This window comes from Anas acuta, chromosome 7 (genome assembly GCF_963932015.1).
Source record: "Anas acuta chromosome 7, bAnaAcu1.1, whole genome shotgun sequence".
Lineage (NCBI taxonomy): Eukaryota > Metazoa > Chordata > Aves > Anseriformes > Anatidae > Anas > Anas acuta.
Genome location: NC_088985.1, coordinates 29,955,066 through 29,969,712, shown reverse-complemented (window position 1 = coordinate 29,969,712; position 14,647 = coordinate 29,955,066). Strand labels below are relative to the sequence as shown.

The window sequence follows — 14,647 nt, the reverse complement described above, 5'->3', positions numbered from 1 at the left end:
AACAGGGCTTTAAAAAGCATTGCCTGATCTTTGTGGTTAAAGGGTAACTGAGAGAAACTTCTCTGATCCCCTAACTCTGTGAGAAAGGATAACTTGCTCAATCTCCTGATTGCCACAGAAGAATTACTGGGATGCAAGTGTCTTTTTTCAAGATGGCTAAGAATTATTTACAGTTAGAGATTTCTTTACTTCGACTCCAGTGATAATATTTGCCTCTTTTTACTTTTTTTTTTTTTCTCCATTTCCAAGCCACTGTCAATTGTAGCTTGCTCCCTTTGTCCAGTTGTGTTTGACAGTATATTTCTGTGCATGTTGAATGAAAGTTTGTTTTCAAACAAATATCTTTACATAGAGATAAATAGATTCCCTGTTTTACCTGTTGCAGGTTTGAATGCTGCTAGTGCTGTCTCCATACAACTGATGTATTGTACTTTATAGGAACCGTAACAGAGTCTCACTCCTGTGATTTGTAGTTCAGCAGCTTCAGGCTTTCTCTAGACACGTGCTACCAATGGCTATCAGGATTGACGAGAACTTTTTGGTGGCTTAATTATGCATCGTTAAGCCAGGATACTGTTAGTTCTGTTCAGCCCCCTGCACAGAACAAAGTTGGCTTGATCACATCAACTCATCCTGCATGTGGTTCTGCACAAAGATGTTCATTAGGACAAAAGCAGGTAGAGACGACTTTCCTCGGATATGTTCTATGCAGCGAGTGGAGAATGTGAGAGAAAAATACAATTACCAGTCAATTTTCAAAGCAATACAAATGGGAGGGGGCAAGGTGCTATGCAGTGTTTGTAGGGTTAATGCATCTGTGTCAGCTCCGAGCCCCCCACTTGTGCAGGGATCCAGCAGGGGGGAGCTCCCTGCTATTGGCTGAGAGCAGGGGAGGGAGGCAAAGGAAGAAAATCCACCGCTTAATTTAGGCAGTGACGAATGGGTTGCTGTGCAGGATTTTTCACTCCTGGATGGCTGGGGTGATGCAGATGCTAAAAAGGGAAATGTGTTTTCTCTTTGCATCTTCACTAGCAAGATGCCATGGAAGGCAGCGCACCCTGGCCTGCATCTTCTAATGAGGCAGCTTAAGGTGACTGGGGGGTGGAGGTCTTCATCATGCACAATATTACAGTGTCATGCTGCTTCCCCTTGTCCTGTCCCCCCACTTTTCCATGCTTTTGGGCTGGCTGACTCAATGTTCAGCTACAGCCCTTTTGTCCTTCTTGTCTTTTGCTTTTGTATTCAGACACATCAAATACGACAGCCTTCTGAGTGATTTTTTTTCCAGAGCTGTAACTTAAATATGTTAGGTTGTATTGTCAGATTGAGCAGGCCTAGTCAGGGAACAGGAAAACCACAACAGGTTATGTTAGCCATCTCTGGCAGAGAACCACGCAAGGAGCTTTTGCTTGGCTAAAAATTACGCTGTCAGCTACTGCTGAGAGAGGGCAAATTCACTTCTTCTGTACCAAGTCTGATCAGGTAGACGTCGCTGGTGGAGGCTACAAGGTGGGGAATTGCAGCTATTGGTGTCACAGGCAGCCACAATACACATCAGCATGTGTGTTACTTCATGTTTCTTAGGAGAATTAGTGCCATGGACTGTCTCACCTCAAGTCTTCCTTCAGCTCAAATGTAATTCCACGTACTGATTTTGTGGTAGGCTTTTCTTTATGTTCTAAGTGTGTACAGAAGCTGTACTGCTCACTCCTGCATTCACACTGCACTTCTCCTCTGCATTACGCCGGCCCAGCTGTGAAATGGATGGGAGTGGGGAGGAATGTGGGTTATCTGACAAAAAGAGAGCACGAGAGAGCTCAAGGTCAAAGGGACGGCATCTGTTTGACCCAGGTGTGAAGCCAGAGGGAGAACTGCTGTGCGAACCATTACACAAAATTCTGGGAGAGAGTTTTCAGATTTTTGAGTACAAGTTTGGCCTGGCATGTGGTTGTGAACCACTACTCTTATCTCACTGCCCTTTTCTTTGCAGCATGAGATAGTTATGGCTTAGGCTGATGCAGCCTGTGCTTAGTGTGATACTGAGATCCTGCCCGCATATGCTGTCTGTTGATGACATTCAGCCAAAGGCTTTAATATGCTTCATACATGCCTGTGGTCATAAATGGCTTTTATTTGTAGAATTTGGATGAATAAATGGTCTTTTCTTAGCCTAGCCCAGCCTTATTTACTCTCTATTTTGGGAAATAATGATAATTGCTAGCTTCTCATGCATATACCCAACTGTTTTGCTAGAATTAAAATCAGGTTTAGTTAAAAGCCATCTCAGCCTAGTAAGACAGTACTTGGGCTATTAGCTTGCTTTGGTATTAGATGTTCAGTATGCCTGTGACTGGAAATAATGATTGATATTCATTTACTCTTTAAGGAACACACAAAGAGTGAGTGAATGTCATAGTTGCTATAGAATAATAGATGCATGTCCAACACCGCCACCTTTGACTTACAGGAAGCAAGTACACAGGTGGGCATGCTTCACGGATCTCTATTTCCTCCACGTAACTGCTTTTTGCACCAGGAAAGACAAAGACTGTGGACTGGGTGGGCCCTTTTACATAAGGCAGTTCTTCTATTCTGACTTGGCTTCAGAAATTCAGCTGAAGTGCTACAAAGTGCTTTAAAAAATCTCTTTTCTTGGTTCCGTATCTGCAAAATTTCAGCTTCACAAAACTTGCCTGGATAAAGCTGCCAAAAGCATGGAAAACACAGCAGATTTTTGGAGGGATTATTGCAACAGGGAATGTGTCATGGTTTGGCAGGACCGCAGGTCAGGAATGTGGAAGCTGGCACAGCAGGGAGAAGCAGGAGTGCTAGGAAGCTGGGAAATGGGTGCTGATTAAAGCTGCAGCTCAGCACCCACTGAGGTGGGAGGAAAGATCTCATTTCTTGTTACAGTTGGTAGGTGTATTGCATGGCTTCAGGTTGGAAGGAACCTGATATAACATAGTATCCTCTCCAAACCAAAGGGAAGATCAATGTACCAATGGCATCCTGACAGATGTTCACTTGTCTCCCCCTCAGTCCCATTTTGTAAACTCCAGCGCCTCTCTCAGTGACCTGTTCCAGCCCTTGCTGTCGTTGTGGAGTGGCATGAAGCCTTGAAACGGCACAGAAGAGCAGAGGGATCCATTACGCGCTGTCAGTACTTGTCATTTCATAATTTCAATTTGTAACTTTTGTCCTTTAGAGCAAAGCCCTGGGATTAGGACATCTCAGGGTTGCTTTTCAAGTCCAAGCTGCATCATTGGTCTGTGACTTGCATTTTATTACAAGATACCGTGGTGCTTGGGCCTGTTCTCTTGAGGGAGTCGAGAGCATGAAGAGTGCTGATAGAGAGGCCTGCTGCAAATAGTGACCTGGTTAGCAGGAATGCACAGCGCCTATTTGGGGCTGTCCTCGCCCATTATCCAGCAAACAAAAGTCAGGCCCTTGGGTGTCAAAAGGAGACACTCCTTTTATTGTCAGTTGTGATAATAAATCTGGAGTCGCCCTTTTGCAGGGTGTGTGGTGTTACCTGAGCTGTAAAACTGTGAGGAGATGATGGTGTCAGGGCTGTACCTGTACAGTCAGCTGGAACTGGTCTTGGTTTGAGGCTGTTTGTTGATGTTTCAGACACATGGAGAGGATGTGATATTCATGAAAAGAACACCGAGTGTTGGGATAATAAAATACAGAAAAACCTTTGTTCTGGGTTCTCTCTGGCTTCCAAGCGTGTCCCAGTTGATGGGCATTCCCTTTCTGTCTCGCTGCTCTGCCAGGCTGTCCTTTCTCTCGAGGCTCCAGCACAGCACCGGTGGTTCCCTGCTGTGTCCCACATCAGTCTCGTCAAATCTCCCCATGCACTGAACTGCCCTGTGCCAGGAAATCTCTTCAGTATCTTATATCTGAATGGAGAGGAATGGGAGCTCAGGGCTGACCCCAAGATTTCTGATGTGACGTGAGACGCTGTGGCATCTTCTGGGACAGAGGGCATTCGGTGGCTCCGGGCTTCAGGTTTGCTGTCTGCCATCAAATTGTCTTTCTGAATCACAGCAAAAACTGAGCGTGGGCTACTGGGTAGTACCAAAATCCCCAAGTGAGAGTGCTTGTGCCTACTAGAGCCCAGGAAAGCTGCTGTTTTCCACACCTGCAGATGGAACACAATATGCCCCGTCATATAGCATTTAGTGCTGTCACACTGCTGTCACCCTCGCCTCAGGCCCTTGCTAAAAATGCTCTCTCCTCTCTTCCTGGGCTGGGATGTGCCACCGCCTGTGGCTGGGTGGACGTCCTGGGCTTTGCTGCCACCCAATGGGAGACTGCAGCATCCTGGTGGCACTTGCCCAGGCCTCCTTTCTTTGCTTCACTTTGGCACTCCAGATCTTGCAAAGAGCAAAATGAGAAAAATACTGATTCCTTCGGAAGGCTGGTACTTTTCTGGATGATGGTTCATAGCTGCTTCCCAACAAAATCTTAAGTTTGTACAAAGCTTACCTAGCAATCTTTGAATCACAAAGTGTGAAAAACGGGATAGAGATTTCTGTCCTCTGCTGAATATGTCTGTAGTAAAGAAGACTGTATCTTCATGGAGGATCTGTAAGTCTCTGAGGAAAGGAAGATGTGTCTCTGCATAGCTGTGTAATTTTCCCCTTTGATTACCAAGTCTAGCAATTGTTGGGTGGTTAATGAGCATCAATGAACCAGGTAACTGACAGCAAATGCATTTGTTTGCTTATTTGCAGATTGTGCTGGCTGTGGAAGAGACATAAAGAATGGACAAGCATTGCTAGCTCTGGATAAGCAGTGGCACCTGGGATGCTTTAAGTGTAAGGCCTGTGGGAAGGTCCTAACTGGGGAATACATCAGCAAGTAAGTAGCCTCTGCAACTCTCCTGCACTCTTGGCATGAGTTCTTGTTGCTGGAAGGGAAGAGCTTGCAGGAAAGTTCACCTTTTGATATCCAGTTTCTATCACCTCTCAGCATATGCCAAAATTCTTTGCTGTCAATGAGAGCTGAGCTGGGGAAGGAAGGTAAACTGGAAAGAGCAACTGCAATGTGATGTTTAATGATAGCAGTCCCTACTTAATACCAGTACAGAAGAGGGTATATCTCAATGCTCCCACAAGGGTTGAGTGAATTCCTATGTGTTTTCTGTGTTAGATACAGCTTTGATACAGCTTTGTGCCATTTTGTTTTCCAACATTAATATTGAGGAAAAAAATAGGAACCTGTCCATTATTTGCCCTTGCTACAGAATAGACTAAACATGACATGATTGACCTGTCAGTGTTTCTCAACTCCAAATGAGAAACTAATGAAGTTTCTGTATTGAACGTAAGGAGGGGCAGAGGAAGTGAAGGGGGAAAAGTGTTGTAATTATAAAACAGAGGGAATGAAGATACAGTCCTTGTTCTCCTTTTCAAGTATATAATGAGGAGAAAATGTAGGGAAATAATGTTTCACAAACCCATCAGTAAGTACAGTGGGATGTATAATATTATAAATCAATTAAATTAAATAAATTCTGTAATTTCTTAAAAGAAGGTCAATGCTAGCACCTGAGAAATAATACTAAGCTCTGATTGGTGCTTCCATTTGCACGATGGATGTACATTGTTCATACCAAAAACATCCATGACCTTACACTTAGAAGCAACTGATTATGCTCTTCACAGACTACGAAAGATTTCTTTGTTGAATGATCTCCACTCATCACCATGGACAGAGTTCCAATAATTTCTCTAGAATTGTACCACCAGTAGTTTTAGAGTCTGTTTTTAAGAATGAGGTTTGCTTCAGTATTTCAAGGTTGGGTACCTTTCCTTTATGGAAATTTAAAGGAATAATTATAGAATTATGAGAATATGATTTTTATTTTTTTTTCTTCTACTGCAAAATACATCTCTTGGTTTCTCTCCCATTTGCCTATTGCTGTTCATTGGAGTTCCAGAGTGAAAACAAGGGAAGAATGTAAGTCATGCTGTAACCCATTTATTAAAAGGTGGTTTATATTTTGTGGATTTTCTTTTTCAGAGATGGTGCTCCTTATTGTGAAAAGGACTATCAGGTTCTTTTTGGAGTCAAGTGTGAAGCATGTCACCAGTTCATTACTGGGAAAGTCCTAGAGGTACGTGCTTTGTAAGATGGAGTTTGAGAATTGGGCCACATCCCATTATGTTTTGATGGAGCCACAAAAAAATAATAAATTCTCATGGGAAAATTTTACTGCTGATTTTAGAGCAAAGGTGCTAATTTTCAGAAATATTTTCAAGTGTTTTACCTTTGGAGTAATCAGGGAAAGTATGTGATAGAGAATTAATTACGCTAGTTTCTATGGATTTATGATTTCTGTGTTTCTTTTTTAGTGGTGATGTGCAAAGTCTGTTGCATTTCTTATTCTGTGTCAGATTTGATATATTTATAGAGGTAATTTGAGTACTGGAATCATTACCTTTGACAACTGTGAGTATTCTGAGATATATAGTCATGAAGGGGGGTTGTGTACCTGAGATTTTTCTTCTCAAATAAGGCCAGATGATATGAATGATGCTGACAAGGCGAGGGAGAAATGTACTGGAAATAATATGTTAGAAACAAGAAGGCACAAACAGAAAATGTCTGAACAGTCTTTTGTTTACTTTTAGTTGGAATCCTGTGTTCTCTTTGCATCTCTGACCAAATCATTTTATAGTTGCATATCTTTTGTTGTCAGTACTGTCTCCCATGGCTGTGACTAGTCCCCTGTGAGATGGGATCCTTGAATTATGCATGGATCCCTCTGTGTCATCACAGAAATGTTCAGTGGGTAAAAATGCAGACGACCTTCCTTGTCCTGTTACCATTGAAATATGAGGAACAAACCTGTTGCCTCCCTTCCATATAGGATTCTATGTTCAATGGAAATAACCTGACCTTTGAGCTTAGGCCTAGAAAGGGGCTGTGTGGCTTGGCTCCAGATTTAGTTATGTTTAATACTCAACCTTCCTGGAGCAAAAAGGGGGGAACCAACACAAAATTCCCTTTGTATAATAAAGTGGAAGAAATGGGAAAGCCAGGAAGAATTTCAGTTACAGGCATATGTTTTGGAGAGGAAACCAGATGTATTATTTTAATGAGTCCAAGAAATAAACCTGAAAGTATTACCAAAATAAAAACAGATGGAATTTGCTAGTTAAATGTGTATTATAAGTTCTCTTCTTTGTGTTCCATCTACTGCTGGTATAGGACTGTGTCAGCCCTCACCTGATAAGTTTCATATTTGATGCAAAGTGGAAACAGTTCGATTTTCTAGCTCTGGAGGTCTCTGTAGTTCAATATTCGAATATTAGCCAGGACAGTAGCCACCAATTGAGACTCAGAAAGCATGTAGACAGCTGCTGTGCCTGTCACTGCTTCTACTGAGAGGAAGTACACTTTTCCAGTTAGCTGTGATCTTAGTCTGCCTCCTTTGCAGTGTGTTTCTAATTCTTTTGGAGAGCCACAAGGATAATTAGTGAGATCAGTCTGACTTTTCCCTTGAGTTAGAAAGGCTGTGTCTGGCTTTTATCTGGAGGTCTACTACCATCTGCCTATCTGTTCACATGTACTGATGAGTTTTTCAGTTTAGTACTCTCTATTGGAGAGTACTCAGCATAGTTGGAGAGAAGTAATTGGATTTGTGAGACTGGGAAGCATAAAATATTCTAAAATGACTTTAGATGCTATTTCTGCTGTTACTCTATTACACAGTACATGATAGGTGCTCAAACCTGTGCAATCTATTGCTGAAAGCAATGTGATCTATTCAGAGGCATGGAGATGAAAATAATAAAAGAGGAGGTTCTTTGAGTCTGCAGAGAGCTGGGAAGAAATGAGCTATTTCTGTTTGGAGCCTTCTGTGTAGTGGATGTGAATATAGAAAGGTTGCATTCATGTTGCTCTTTCTAGTATCAGTGAGAAAGAAAATTAGGTTTCTGAGAGGATCTAGAGCTACATCCTTTCAGAGCTGAATCAGCTGAGGCCAGGGGAAGATGAGTTCAACTCAACTGGAGTTCAGCTCTCTATCACAATCTAAGCTAAAGTTCGGTTTATCAGAGTCTTCGTGTCCCAGACATAACCTGGTTGCAGTCATTTTGGTGTCAAGGTTGGTTTCTTGCCTTGTAGTTCTTTCTCTTCTTATGGGCATTTATTATCAGAAGAAAAGACAACATATTGCTGAAATAAAAGTAATGGAGCAGGTGTCCAACCTCATGTAAGTGTCAAAGTCAGAGAAAATAGATAATGATTCTTCACGTGACCTAGCCCCAGCAGGATCCAAATATGCTCATGAAATAGAAACAGACCTTTTGAATGATATTATGGAAATATTAAGCATGTGAAATTACAGGTAAAAGTAGAATTTTTGCTTGCATATTCATGGATCTCATTGATTATCAGAGGCACAACCCTTAATAATACAGTAGAGGGCAGCAATAGTTCTCAATATCTAACCAAGACCAAAAAATAAAGCATGTAGAAATTGAATTACTTGTAACACAGCTCTTTCCTGTTTTGTTTTAAATGGCATTTGAAGCCCACTGCTATGTGATAGGTGTAGAGTGGACAAGTCCTTAGAGTCTTTCACCAAAAAACACAGTGTTTTATGGTCAGGGAGACTCAGACATTGCTTTGACTGATTTACAGTACATCTTAGTAGCCTGGATAGTCCATGAATTGAGTTCTTCACGTATCAGCGGGGAATGCAGGTGCCAGAGAGACATACAAGCATTTTCTGTCATTGGGCGGCACTTGAAAAGATGCTTAGAAGATACAGCTAATATTCAATAATACGAGGAGTTTAGTAGAACCATGGGCTAGTTTCTTGTCTCCTCCTAGAAATCTTGTGTGCTGTCAGAGATGCACAGTTCTAAAGGAGCAGTACTAATGTCTCTAAATTAGACTAAAGGCACTAATAAGTGGAAATATGCATGTAAGATGAGAAAATTATGTGTCAGCACGAGTCCCCTTCGAGCAGGAAAAGTAGTTTAAAGGATGGGGCCAGAGCATGACATAAATCCTCTGGTAACAAAGGAGATGAGAGATTGGAAGTAGCCAGAGGGTCATGGAAGATAATTCACAGAACAAGATGCTGCAGTTCATGGAGGGCTACAGATGCTTTTGAGGCAGGACAAGTAACAACCTCATTAGCCTGTACGGAAAATCACCCACAACCTTTCAGTACACCTGAAGTTTTAATTTAGATGAAGCTTGGGATTCTCACAGACAGATTACTGTTTTCCCTCCTTGTTTTCTTAAGCAGTGTTTCTTTGGCAAAATTGGGCATTTTTGTCAATTAATATCATGTGCGTTGTCTCTTGTCCTGCCACCTCCCTTGGGAATGAAACCATGTTATCAGTGTGAAGTAGCACAGTTATTGGAGGTGGAGATTATGGCATTACTGTGCAGCTCAACTGCTACCTAGCTTTGTATTTTACTTGTATTAATTAGAAATATTAATCTGATCCAGGTCTTTCATTTAATCCAACAATAAAATCTTTGTTATGTCAGGACCACTATATATTATTTCATAATATTCATCCAAAGCAATGATGTGAAAATATTAGAGGGCAAGTATGTGGCACGTGGTATGCAAACACTTCCCTCTAATGGATCAGAAGAAATCAACAGAATGCTGTTGTTGTAGGACTGATTTATTTTTTGATCATTTTCATTACTTTACTAGATGGAAAGTATAGGAAAGCAGGAAAACTGAAGTGAAATGAAAGCGTGAATCTGTGCTTTGTTTGTGGAGGCAGGTGATACCTGTTTTTCCAGGAAGAGTTTATTTTTTTTAAATAGAAAATTTAAGATGCTTTGCAGCATCTCAGGTCCTGCTCATTTTTATCCCTAATTGTTGCTTTGCACCTCTGAAAAATCAGGCCTTAGTCTTCTACATTGAGCAGTCAGCAAGAGAGACAACCACAGCTGAAGCTAATGTTGGCCCAAGAGTCCTCATCTCAGAAGGCAGCTGTGCTATGCCCTGTAGGCACATTCAGCAAACTTTGTCAGAAAAGCCAAGGTTGGAGCTCAAACTTTTTAAGATTCTAGCCTTAAGAAAATAGAACTTCACCAGCATTCTGTAGAGATGATTTATTTGCTCAGTTTTGAAATGCATTACTTAAAAAAAAAAAAAAAAAAAAAAAAAAAAAACAGCATATATTTTGTTAATATCCACATCTCATGGAAGAATCTCCTTTTTTTCTATACCATAGATCTGACAACTTTGAATAGCCATAAAAATAGAAAAAAATGCCATGTGCATTTAAGTCAGCTCAGGTATTTCTCATGTTATTTTGCCCATAGCTTTCTGTGATAAATAGTCACAGATGATAGATAAGTCTGCACGCCAGCACAATGAATGTGATAAGTATCTAACATGAAATAGATACTGCAACTTTCTTGAGCATGCAGGATGCTTTAATACTTGAGTATTTGATGATACTGTTGTCAAGACAACAGAGATCAGTGTTCTTCCTTGGGTTTCTCCAGGAGAAAGGAACCTTTATTTATGACAAATTACTCATTTCCTCTTAACTTCAGTGAAAAACTTTTCTTCTCAGGCAGTAATGCCATAATGAGAGTAAGGACTGTCACACAGTGGAAAGTCTAAGTTGTTGTCTTCATAGCTTCAAGGTTTGCCTATGGAAAGATGTCCATCTGGTCTTAATCCTACAGATCTCTCTGTAGACATGTGTAACTCCACAAATCTGAGTAAACTTCAGCACATATTTAGATATTTGACAGATGCTGGCTTAAATCATTTTTGCCTCATGTTTATCATGCACAATGTAATTATTCCTGTAGGGCTTGATTCAAAATATGTTAAAGCACTGAGAAGCTTTCCATTGACTTCAGAGAATGGTGGATTGTGCCTATGCCCATGCATTCTATCTGTGCTTATCTAAAGTGTTTTACAAAACTCCTAAGTAGTATTCTTTTAGTTCTGTAGAAAGAAGATACCAAGACAAAAACAGACAAATAGCGTGCATGAAATTAGACAGAAAGCCTGGGAATAAAAAATTCAGGTGCTGAGATTTTCACTTTTATTTTCTGTTACTGATTTGATCTCGTGATCTGAAGATGTATATATCTATTATATCTACTGTCAAATCCCTCAACCATCTGGCTACTCTACCCATTTAATTTTTTTATTTTTTTAATGCTACTTGCTTACTATTCATTATCAAATAAAAAGGCATTGTGTGATTTCTCCTGGCTGTGCATAGCTTGAGTTCCTGTTCTGGTGGGCTGCTGGCTGCCCTGTGTTTGTTTCCTGAGCACTGCTGAAACTCGCACGCCACCTTGTAAGCAGTGGCATAATGCCATTTTAACAGATGGACCCAGAAAGAGAAATGCCAGGAAACCAGAAGCCTCCTTTGACTTCAGCCTGCAAGGTCAAGTTCTAAGCAGTTCTGTTATAGTCATTTATGCTGAGCTTCCCCTTATTTTAAAGAGGGTGAGTATACTTAAGAGGTTGCATTTCATATGAAGGAAACTTAATACTTCTAGTTGCTGTATTTTAATATGCCAGAATTTTAAGACGTTTTATCTTTGCTGCACCTAACTCAGATACTATTTCTCTCCTTCACATCTTGACTTCAGAATTTAGAAGTAAATAATAATAATAATTAGAGAGGGAGAGCTGCCATGGTTGTATAAAGCAACTGTATCTCTGCATTTACCCAGCAAAGAATGTGATCCAGAGTAGCCTGTGAGTTTATTCAAGTGTTGATTTCAGGCCTAGATTTAGAAGCTCACATGAAATCATCACCCTTCTCTGCAGTCCAGGATGTAGTTTAGGTACTGCAGGGTATTCATGCACCTGGTCCTGTGTTCTTACACCAGTACATCTTCTAGATCAAAGAACTGTGTAGAGAACCTCTTAAAACAAACATAGATATATTTTACTTCCATTCAGAACTGTTAAATGAAAGGCAAACATATTCTTCTGCTGAATGAAATATTTCATGGGGTTGTTTTCATAGTGATTATCCTGGAAGTATCACAAAATGTGTCACTTAACAGATTCAGATGATGCAGCCTGTACCAGTAGTAAAGGTCAAGGTGATTTAAAGTGTTTAGTGCTTTCATAAATGAAGTAGTTTAAACAAAGACTGATGATGTGATGTATGCAAAAGGGTTTAGTTTTGGTGGTGTGTTAAGGAAAATTGCTGAAGGATGTATTACCACTCTGTTTTCATATCACCACACTGGTTTGGACATTTTATAGACTTGGGAGGTAACTCAGCTGCTCTCAACCAGCATCTCCCAGCCAGCACTGTCATCCTCACACAGCAGAAAAATGCAGCAGCAGAAGGCTACATAACACATGAGAAGCGGTAGCTTTTAGTGCACGCCTTGTTAGTTCTGTGATTTGCTTTGTGTTTAATTTTACTGCTGTTCTAATAAATCGGAAAACACGAACGTGCTGCCTAACCAACCAAGGTAAGTGGTAAGAAAACAGCAGAAGCACATTGCTGCGATCGTTTGCCTTGTGTTTGCCCTCGCAGCCAGACAGGTACATACAGCAGACCACAGGGCTTGTTTCGATTGTGGTATTTACCTGTGAAGAGATCAAATAGGGTTGTTTTATGGGGCACACTGTGCATTCATCAAAGGCTCACAGGATGTGTGTGGGGCATGGCCTCACCCGCAGGGTGCTGGCAGTACACAGGATATTTGTGCCTGTGAGAGAAGCGGCCCCTGTGCTCTTCCTGCCCTCGCTTGAATCAGAGCAGAATACAAGCTCAGCATAACTAAGTGCTTCTGACAAAACTAGACTGACACCCAGGAGGCTGTGTAAATTCTTCAGAAGCCATGCAAGTAAAATTTAATAACTTCCAGAGCCAGAGAGTGCTGGTTTCGTAGTTGGTGGACACCTGTCCCTGAGGGAAAAAATGTTCAACATGGAGCAGTGACTCGAGTGATGGATGAGAAGTGGCCCTGCCCCTGCCTGGGCCAGGATCTTCCCCGTTTCCTTTTCTCAGAGCAAGCTGGTCGAGTCAGTGACAGCGTGTGTTCAGCATACAGGCTTGGCGGGCGGGAGAGCGAGAGCAGAAGACGAGGAGGAGTAGAAGGAGGAGGAAGAGGGAGGCTGAGGGCTGGGTGCACTCAGGGGCGCCTTGCTCCTGGTCTGCAAGAAAGTGAAGGGATTCTGCCCACCAGCCGAGCAGGGATGGAGTTAGACTGAGGAATTCTTACCAGAAGGTAAATGTCTTCCTGTGAAACCAGATCTGAACTAGAAGGGGAGTAGTTTTCTTTTCGGGGAGGGGATACAGCTTTGTGATGTGACTGAATAGCTTGTCAGTAATATCAGAATTGGATATTTGTACTATTATTACTGCTCCGGCAGGATTTTTTAAAGGGGTATGTGTAATCCCATGTCTTAGTTGGAGAGTGTAGCTAACATTTTTAAACTGCCAGAAATAGATGAGAACAGGACAGAGCTTGGCTGTTTCTGATTGCAGCTGATTGCAGATGCACGGAGGAACAATAGACTTCTTTATCTCAAATACTTCTTAGTATAGTATGTTACATCTTGTGATCACTTCTGGAGAATCAGTGCATAGCAATAAAGTTAGAACTTTTTTCCAGTCTCTCTGTCTTTGAGCTCGGAAATGTGTTTTATTAGTTAATGTCAAACATTGTTGGGTTTTGTATTGTTTTTAATGTGGGGTTTGTTTGTGTAGAAATGGGGAAATGAAAAGTATAACAACTCAGGCATATTAGTAAATGTTTGTAGTTGAGTAGCAGCACAGACTTGACTCAAACTATCCTTCCCTGATAAAAATATGCATGTGTAATTGCACAGAACACAGCACCATGCACAGGGTCAAAAAATATAGACTTAATATACTTCCAGAAAAAATAATCCAATAAAATATAATAATAAACTTCAGAAAAAAAAAAAAAGAAAAAAAAAAGACTTCATGTAAAAATCTTTCTAACAAGGTTTTGGTGACTTTGCTTTTTTAAACTCAAAAGATTGAACTTGGCAAGAGGGATATCTGTATTTAGAAGAGGCTTGACATATAGTAAAAGCAATTAGCTGGAGTTGACAGAGCCCTAACACGAGTTCAGTTGCTATGGCAGCATCATCACAAGGCATTAAGTTCTCTGCAGTGGTTTTGAAACCATCCCTTAGTCAATTTGAACATCAATAGAAAAGGGAGGAATGTTAAGAAGATGTACAGGATGGTGAATAAGGAGAGCAAGTTGTAACAAGTAATTTGAAAAAATAACCAATTAAAGCTTCCTTATTGCCACAAAGGGACTTGTGAAGTCTTGCAGGTGCTTATAAAATAATGGCTTATCTGTATAAATTGCTTTCTTGTGTACAGTCTTGCTGATGAGGATTTATGTTTCCTAGCACAGCATCTTTAGCTTTTTCCTGTTTGTTTTAATTAAATATTCTGTAGAGTGTTTCTTGCACTAAGTATTAGCGATAAACTTTAGCAGACTGATAAAAAATACTTTAGAATGACATTTCAGTAGAGGCATTTATATTAGTATAAAGATCACTGCCACCAAGTATGCCTTTGTGGTATATAACTATTGCAAGTATTCCAGTAGCACACAACAGGTACTTAAAACAGGTATTTTTTTACTGTAACAGAGGTGCACATAACATACA

General features: G+C 40.8%; 1 protein-coding gene across 18 annotated transcripts in view; it reads left to right on the top strand.

Moving 5' to 3' along the window:
* Positions 1–14,647, top strand: part of ABLIM1 (actin binding LIM protein 1) — a 186,542-nt gene that overhangs the window by 108,817 nt on the left and 63,078 nt on the right. For all 18 annotated transcript variants that reach the window (XM_068688685.1, XM_068688686.1, XM_068688679.1 and 15 more), the window contains 2 exons: positions 4,740–4,866; positions 6,031–6,124. In XM_068688685.1, coding sequence (XP_068544786.1) covers positions 4,740–4,866; positions 6,031–6,124 — 221 coding nt within the window. The remainder of the gene's footprint in view (positions 1–4,739; positions 4,867–6,030; positions 6,125–14,647) is intronic.